Raw genomic sequence first — 9,632 nt, forward strand, 5'->3', positions numbered from 1 at the left:
AACACAAAGGGTTTGAGGTAGAGGTACCAAGGGCGAGGAGAGAGTTAAGAGGAGATAAATCAAACCAAATCACCTCCTCCCTACTCGCATTGACCTGCTGGAAGTCATCATGATGGACTTCCTCAGGCTGCACAGAGAGGGGGAGAGGAGAGAGAGAGAGCAAAGAGAGAGACATGGTGGGTGGGGGGGGGTCCATGGTTAGGTCCACAGCTGGAGTACATCAGTAGAGAGGATCTCTCTCAGGCCTCAACACCATTATCTACCAGGGCCCAGGGGGATAGATATATGGTGTGTGAAGGTTGTTAGGGGTCCTTAAAGTTGGGTTACAGCTTTGGATGAGACTTTCAGCTTGAACCCTACCACCTACATGCTAAAAATGCTATCTTTGGTTACACACAAGAAGGGCCCCAAAAGCACTTCATCTTTAGCAAGACATTTCAGAATAATTACAGCTCCTCTCCAGCATAAGATAAGCTTAGAAAGTGAATGGTTTGCTGCTTTTGTCGTAACATGCGTGGAGGTTTCTGACTAACTCTGCAAGCGATGATAGCTTAGCTTGTCATTACATGAGTAAAAGTTTCGATGAAATGAAAAGTACACACAGGTTGATATGGCTGATTTCCAAGTGTCATAAACTACTGCTTAGTATCCCCAGAGAGGAAACCCATCCACCGGTCAGACAGTGTTGGCCCTGGTGCAAGACATTGTTCCATGTGGAAGCACAGCCTCACAGGACACATCAAGGCTGTTCTAGTACAGGAAAACACAGTTCCAAGCCAAAGTCCACAAACAGTTCCCCCTACTGTGCTCTCCCTGAGAGCCAGGATCCCAGTGACAAGAGGCTAGTCCCCTTGATTACCACAGAGGAAAAAGGAGAGGACACAAAATACTCTTGATATGAGAAAACAGGATAATACACACCAATCAAACAGATGGCACCATTTCTGACTGATGAAGTAGAAACATAACTGTTTCAATCAACTCAGAGTTAAATGCATCGTCCCTGCTTTTTCTTTACCGGTGCCATCCTGCTCCACATGAAACCAATAGTCATTTCTGATCTGTAATTATGAACACTGATTCATATCATTAAGGGGGTCACTACTTTTCATTGCTGGGTAACAGTAATTGTTTCTGCTCATTTGCACAAGAAGGAAGTGGTGAATAATCCAATAAAAAAATCACATGATTTCACCACATGAATGAGTGGCGTGCAAATGAACGATACTTCCATAGTTAACAGTCACAATTCCACAGCACCTGATGTCTACACAACAGGCCTAATGCGGCAATTTGTTACCATGGCAATCATCGAAGAACACGCTCGCCCTCGCCCACACAAAACCCCAGCTAGTACATATTAATGGTATCGAAAGCTTTTGTGTTGGATAGTAATACATAACTCACAGAAGAGTTGAATCTACAGTGTTTAGGGCACTCGTAGCACTCTGAGCAAAAAGAGTGGTATCTGAATCAAACAGCTGCTGGAAGGGGGGGAAAAAAAACACAATTGCACGATCTGGTTACACTCGGAATAATCTGTGGTCAGAGTGAGGCCACGGCAGCTTGCTGGGATGCAGTAATACAACTTGGTCATCATGTCCAGATGTTTTGGATCTCTGCAGCCTAGCCCAGATGTTTAAAGCTGGCCTGGGACATCACATTGGCTTGTACCTGCATGTGGTCAGTGAGAAGATTAAGAGGAGTAGCTAGAGAGAAACTTGCATGTGGAGGTGAATTACATACACAGAGCCTTTCATACTGTATCTCCATACAGTATATGGCACCGACATACATACAACAACCGTGTACAGTGTCAGTATCTCACAATTGAATTATGGCTGATCATGCCTTAACCTAACATAATAAATCAAGGAAAGATATGACGGTTATGCGACGATGTAGCTCACTCACCCTCACACCGAGAAAGGGTTGTTGCGAAACTGACCACATTGTTGTGTCCATAATTTCCTGGAACTGTTTTGCATTTTCTTTGCAATTTCATAAAGCGGCAGGTAAGAGTATTGAGCCAATAACTGAAAGGTCGCTGTTTCGAATCCCTGAGCCGACTAGGTGAAAAACCTTTCGATGTGCCCTTGAGCAAGGCACTTAACCCTCATTGCTCCTGTAAATCGCTTTGGATAAGAGCGTTGAAAAAAAAGTTATTTTCTTACCAGTCTTTTTGAGTCATTCTTTCTTTACAAAATACGTTGTGTGCTGTATTTTGGGAATATGGAAGCAAATTCTCCTTGGACATTTTTATAAAACGGGTATGTGTGGCAAATAAGCTTACATGCCAAATGAGTCAACTGTTCTCAAACATAATCCATATTAAAATGTGGAAGCCTACTTAACACAAGTGAGATAATAGAAACAGAAAATAATGAGGGGACTTAGTTTTAAATGCCAATCCACAGAGGATTTGATATGGTTTCTTACTGGAAGCCTTTCCAAATATCACATTTTCCAAGGAGCAGAAATTCATCCATTACTAAGGGCAGGAAAGTTGGATATGAACTGTGAGTATCCTAGCCAAACTGAAAACTATATAGCAAGTCAAACGATATACACTGCTCAAAAAAATAAAGGGAACACTAAAATAACACATCCTAGATCTGAATGAATGAAATATTCTTATTAAATACCTTTTTCTTTACATAGTTGAATGTGCTGACAACAAAACCACACAAAAATTATCAATGGAAATCAAATTTATCAACCCATGGAGGTCTGGATTTGGAGTCACACTCAAAATTAAAGTGGAAAACCACACTACAGGCTGATCCAACTTTGATGTAATGTCCTTAAAACAAGTCAAAATGAGGCTCAGTAGTGTGTGTGGCCTCCACGTACCTGTATGACCTCCCTACAACGCCTGGGCATGCTCCTGATGAGGTGGCGGATGGTCTCCTGAGGGATCTCATCCCAGACCTGGACTAAAGCATCCGCCAACTCCTGGATAGTCTGTGGTGCAACGTGGCGTTGGTGGATGGAGCGAGACATGATGTCCCAGATGTACTCAATTGGATTCAGGTCTGGGGAACAGGCGGGCCAGTCCATAGCATCAATGCATTCCTTTTGCAGGAACTGCTGACACACTCCAGCCACATGAGGTCTAGCATTGTCTTGCATTAAGAGGAACCCAGGGCCAACTGCACCAGAATATGGTCTCACAAGGGGTCTGAGGATCTCATCTCGGTACCTAATGGCAGTCAGGCTACCTCTGGCGAGCACATGGAGGACTATGCGGCCCCTCAAAGAAATGCCACCCCCACACCATGACTGACCCACCGCCAAACCGGTCATGCTGGAGGATGTTGCAGGCAGCAGAACGTTCTCCACGGTGTCTCCAAACTCGGTCACGTCTGTCACATGTGCTCAGTGTGAACCTGCTTTCATCTGTGAAGAGCACAGGGTGCCAGTGGCGAATTTGCCAATCTTGGTGTTCTCTGGCAAATGCCAAACGTCCTGCACAGTATTGGGCTGTAAGCACAACCCCCACCTGTGGACGTCGGGCCCTCATACCACCCTCATGGAGTCTGTTTCTGACCGTTTGAGCAGACACATGCACATTTGTGGCCTGCCGGAGGTCATTTTGCAGGGCTCTGGCAGTGCTCCTCCTGCTCCTCCTTGCACAAAGGCGGAGGTAGCGGTCCTGCTGCTGGGTTGTTGCCCTCCTACGGCCTCCTCCACATCTCCTGATGTACTGGCCTGTCTCCTGGTAGCGCCTCCATGCTCTGGACACTACGCTGACAGACACAGCAAACCTTCTTGCCACAGCTCGCATTGATGTGCCATCATGGATGAGCTGCACTACCTGAGCCACTTGTGTGGGTTGTAGACTCCGTCTCATGCTACCACTAGAGTGAAAGCACCACCAGCATTCAAAAGTGACCAAAACATCAGCCTGGAAGCATAGGAACTGAGAAGTGGTCTGTGGTCCCCACCTGCAGAACCACTCCTTTATTGGGGGGTGTCTTGCTAATTGCCTATAATTTCCACTTGTTGTCTATTCCATTTGCACAACAGCATGTGAAATTGATTGTCAATCAGTGTTGCTTCCTAAGTAGACAGTTTGATTTCACAGAAGTGTGATTGACTTGGAGTTACATTGTGTTGTTTAAGTCTTCCCTTTATTTTTTTGAGCAGTGTATTTAGGTATTGCTTGCTGGCAGTCCTTGTTTCGAGACAAGGCAGGTTGTTTAGATTTCATCAGGCTCACTTGTGGAGTAAATTAATCTCATTCCAGAATAAACTTGTCATTAGGAGGAAAATAAAAACACAAGGCAAGAATTCGAGGAAAGAGCCACGGTTCAGGGATCCACCCATTGTGCGGAAACAAGAAACAGTTGTTGGTCTTAAAAGACTTCAACAACAAAAAAAATGCGACCTGTGTCAACAAAATGTCCAGTACGAATGCTATTTGTTCAAATATGCTATCATCAGCCTAGGAAGAATAAGTGCATGTGTGTATAACTTGAATGACGGTCCACCTATATATATACACAGTACTGTATGGTCTAAAAAAACAAGAAGCACCATTAACCTGTGTCCTGCACACAAAGACCATGGAAAACTTTTGCTGTGAAGTAATCCATGTACGGACATGACTTTTGTTGTGCTTTAAGAACAACCAATAAAGACATTCTATAGAAAAAAAGAAAAGATTGAGTACTCAATGAGTAGGGCGTGTCTCTGTCGTAGCCAGACTGCGCCGGGTGTGTTAGGCTGTCTATATTTCCAAAGGGGTGCTATGCTGTGCTACTATGCTATGTCCAGACAGCTCTACTAGTCTCCTCTGAGAGGAGAGAGGGTGTTAGGTGTCAACAGTCGGATTCCTCCCACTGTACAGCTGCCTGGGCAAAAATTCCTCAGCAGACAGCCAGCCCCCCTTCATAGGCTACCGCTACAGCAAAACAGCCTGGCTGGTCCTGGTCCATGGTGCTCTGAATCCTAATACAGGATGTCAGTCAGAGCAAAAGTCTGTGAGTCAGATAGACCCACTCTTTCTAGCCTGGTCCTAGATCATTATTGTACTGTCTTGCCAACTCCTATGGTCATTGTGACCATATGATTTGGCAAGACAGCACAAACTGATCATGGACCAGGCTACGACTCTTCAGTAGAAACCAACTCATTTGCCCGTGTCTCAGCTCCACTCCCAGCAGTAGAATGTATAATTAAAAAGAAACGATTGAATTGCTAATTACAACTGACCCCTTCTTGACATTGCTTCCATATTTGACATAAGTGTATGTCGACTCTACACTGCCTGCTATTTCCCCCAGACGGATTAGTGAGACAGCATTTTCACATCACAATTTAACCAGATGTTACATTTAGAGATTTTCAAAAGATCCGCAAGATTTTTTTTTGTGGCTAAACATCAAATAATATGACCTGGAGAGTTTGTCTCCCTAAGCCATCAGAAAAAAGGGGTCCCCAATGACCACAATGAAGGAAAAACTCCGTAAAGACTATATGGATGCTGGAGGTATAAAAAGATAAAACACCAACCGACAATTTTTGTTGGAGCGTATGGTCCGGGGGCCGGAAACATAATTATAATAATTTGTACACTGCAAATCGACCACAATTTAGCCCAAAAATGGATTGTATTTTAAAATAACTATCCATTTATACCTTGATCACGTGTCTTTAAAATGTTTTATTCATGTGAATAGTTGTCCTAAATTAAACAGGCTCAAAGTGCAGCAGTGTATAGATATGGACAGACTACCCCTGAAGTGTAGCTATGCAGAACAACCACCCTGTCACTAAATTACCCCATGACATCGATAGAAAACAAACAAGAAAATGTATAATTTTGCTCAATAAAAACACAATAAAACCTAGATCTCAGGGCGCAGAAGGGACTGTTCTGCCAAACAATTACAAATCTGAACAATTATGAAATTGAGCCTGTATGGTTCACCTGCCCAGCGGCAGTGAGGAGAAAGATGGGGGGGGGGGGGGGGTACAGACAACACAAATCCATGGCAGTCAGCTCACATATGACCCCTGCCTGGCCAGGCATCAGCCGGCTATTGACCGCAGACCGGGGCAGGCTGCAAAGGTTGTCAGACCGATTAGAACATTAGGTGTTGGTCATGCAGAAACAGCCCAAGAATAACACACATTTTTCATGCTTTGGTTGTTGCTCTGGGCAGTGGGCACAGTCAGTCTGCAAGTATACACAGCTGATGCTTTTACATAAACCCTGAACTCAACAATAGCAACACTGCCTCCGTCCTCGCAAAAAAAAAATCAACCTCAGGCGCTAAGTAGCTAGCAATACGCCGCAGACGTTTGAAAAATCAAGGATTCGTACCATAGAAGCATCAACAACCGTATGAGTATCTCTGTCTGAATGACAGACAGCACCTGGCTCTTGTAAGACAGATAAACACGAACTTCAAAAGAAAGCCACAAATGGACTTGTGACAAACTGCCTCAACTGGGTAGGAGACAACATAGAGGTCACTGAGAGGGGAAGGGGCAGGACTCACCATGGACAGATTACAATGGCAACAACATCAAGTGACGAAGAGAGGACAAAGAGAAGACACGTTCCACTCAGTCACTCTGATCTCAGAATTCAGCATGGAATAATGTTAAGACAAACCAAGATCACGGTTAACATCATACTGAAGATGACCTGGAATCAAAAGTTCCTTTTCAGGACAATAATTCAGATATGAGGATTTCTAATGTCAGTGAAAAGTCAAATTAGTTTGAAAGAAAAATGCAACCATTTTCATATATAGTATTTCTAAGTATCCTTAACTCTTCTACCATACAAACCTGCTCTCTGGGGACATCAGGCTTACATTGAATATTGCGCTATTAGACTAAATGATGAATAGAGAACATCCCCATGACTAGGTTTAATCCCTACATAATACGTTTCAACAGTATATGCATTAATATGTATGCCTTGATTACTGATGCTGCAGAGAGTGTGCACCGGAAAACGTGCGTCCCAAATGGCACCCTATTCCCTATGAAGTGCACTACTTTTAACCCGGGAATATTGGACATAGGGTGCCATTTGGGACGTATCCAAACACCTACCCATAACTAAATATGAATCTTCAGGAGGAGCTGAGCTGACGACAGTCGGTCACGATTAGACTTTGTCCACAGCATCACCCTCCACTGATCTCTGAAATAATTTCCTTTTAATTCCTAGACCAAGCATTTCGTTGGTAATATGATACTTTTTTTAATAGGCTGTGGTGATTCATCTCATTCTTGCTGAGCTACTGAGCTGTTAAAAGAAAGGAACTTCTACTGCGATAAAAAAAGAAAGACACTCCAGCTTTTTCCCATCGGCCTCAGTTCAATCCACAAAAGCCTAATTCTTTCAGCGACTCAACTTCGCTTCGGATGGGAAACTCTCCGACTGCTTCAAAGGGACCTCTACTTCTGAGGGGAGATGGAGGTCATGAGCTCCATGATAAAGTAATGAAAGAACATCGTCTGACAAATCAATATGGTTGACGACAACACCTTCAAATGAACGAATCAACATTTCCTGTCTCTCCAGTTGGGATCCTTTCCATCAACCCACAGTGTAATAGCATGGTATAACAACAAGGTGCTAGAGACTTTGATGTGATTTCCCATTTGAAAGTGTTTCAAGAAAGTTGAATCTATATAGCTATACTGCAAGGACAAACTATTAGACCAACCACAACCAGTTTGCTCAGTCTGTGAAACTAGTGGTCTTCACATGGATAATCTATGGTTATTCATAGATAAGATTAGAGAAGCTAAACTATTAAATGACACTGAATTTGACCTGTATGGGTTAAGAAGCTCTACCCATCTTGACAGTCTTGTCCAAAGCAATAAGCACATCTTCCAGAAATAGGCTTCTTTGGTGGGAAACAGCTCAGCTAATGAAATATAGATAGCGGACACGACTTCTTAAAAGCCTGCTTAGCTATAAAAAGAGGCATCTACAAGGAATTGCAACATATTGAAAGTATCTGAACTAAACCGTGCTTGGACCAGTTGAAGGATAGGGAACTGTATGGGAGAGGGGGTCTAAAATCACTACCAAGCATTGACATTAGCATCCACTTCAAGCACCTTGAAAGTCCCCCTTTTCTCCTGTTCAGTTACAATGACAGGCAGTAGGCCTATATCAGTTTGTTTAATTGCAAACCATAGTCTACTGACTCAGGACAGCCTATTTAATAATAATAATATTAATAATAATATCAAATGGTGAAATGATTCCTGCTGAGAAACTGATTTGAAACAGGATAAATGAAATGTGTCAAAAGTCCTGTGAACCCAAAACAAACATGGTTGAAATTATAAAATGTCCTTTGGTCATTCATGAGGCCTCTTGGGACATAACAACAACCAGAAGAACAATGTCAACAATGGGTGCGTGCAAATGACAGTAGCCAAAACAAGCTTGTCGACCATCTCGCATTCACAAATGCACAATATATTATAGGCCTATTTTTCTCGCATGGAATGATTTTATTGATTTAGATTTTTTTTTAAAGAGTTCTACTAACCATTGGTGTCTGACAATTGACCGTTTGCTAATTGAAAAGATCTAGTTGGGATCTTCCAAAGTTACATAAAGTTAACGGGCAGGGATAGAAGTTTGAACTAAGCTGACGCCTCATCATAGCCTAATTGCTATTGGACATCGTAACGGAATAATGCAACTGCTATTGATCGGATATATTGCCTAGCGTTAAATGAGATTGATTTACAGATTTAACCTACAGATGGCCCATCAGGGGAGGGTGCTGCACTTCAGTATCCTTTGTTTCCTATTCTGCAATGAAGTAGCCACAAGACCAGAGCATGCGGCGACTACATTGTATTCATTCGTGCGTAGACTGTTATAGCTGAATAAATGCGACGGTTACATAATAACACAACCTCATCACTGAGAGGGGCACAAATAATAACAACATCCAATGCGTTAGCTATAGCAGCTTAACATACTCGCCATCACAGACTTTCCCCTCAACTCGAACCTTGACGAATCTCTACGAATAACTCACCAAGTGCTCCCTGGTCCGGAATGGATTTAGCAAGTCCTTCCCAGAGATTGCCGAGAAAAAGAAAGAGAAAAAGAAGACGTGATATGTGCGGTGGTGGCATTCTCACTGCGACATCACCAATTCCACTTAGGTGGCCATTCATCCATATTGCTTTTGAGGTTGGCATTGACTGCTCCCTTTTCACGCTGCCTCGGATGCCTACTCCTTGCTCGGCTCGCGCTCCTGAGTGGCTTCACAATTCCATTGTCCTACGTGGGAGGGGACGCTTGCTCTGCTTAGTGGGTGGTCGTGATCGCCCCCTAATGGTACCAAAGTAGAGTGTGTTCACAGATGGACCCCTATGAAGGTCTATGGGCCCTTATAAGTCCATCTCGAACCCTATTAGGAGGACGGTGTAATTACAAATGTAAGAACACAGTGTTCCATATCACTTAAAAGTAGGCTATCTATCTGTTTGCATGCACAACAGCCGCTATTCATTTGCAGTTGTTTTGAAATGCATATAAAATGTCAATGTAACAAAAAAACAAGCATGTGTAATAAGTATTGTACTTTTCTTGCCATATCTGGGTATTTATTTATTATTCTTTTTAA

General features: G+C 43.1%; 1 protein-coding gene across 1 annotated transcript in view; it reads right to left on the reverse strand.

The window, feature by feature from the left end:
• The window catches only part of LOC115110127 (protein FAM171A2-like), a 69,272-nt gene extending 59,770 nt beyond the window's left edge, over window positions 1-9,502 (reverse strand). Inside the window, exon 1 of the mRNA XM_029635515.2 lies at window positions 9,039-9,502. Coding sequence (XP_029491375.1) covers window positions 9,039-9,204 — 166 coding nt within the window. The 5' untranslated portion in view covers window positions 9,205-9,502. The remainder of the gene's footprint in view (window positions 1-9,038) is intronic.
• Window positions 9,503-9,632: the final 130 nt, after the last annotated feature.

The sequence above is a fragment of the Oncorhynchus nerka genome, linkage group LG26 (assembly GCF_034236695.1).
Source record: "Oncorhynchus nerka isolate Pitt River linkage group LG26, Oner_Uvic_2.0, whole genome shotgun sequence".
Classification (NCBI taxonomy): Eukaryota; Metazoa; Chordata; class Actinopteri; order Salmoniformes; family Salmonidae; genus Oncorhynchus; species Oncorhynchus nerka.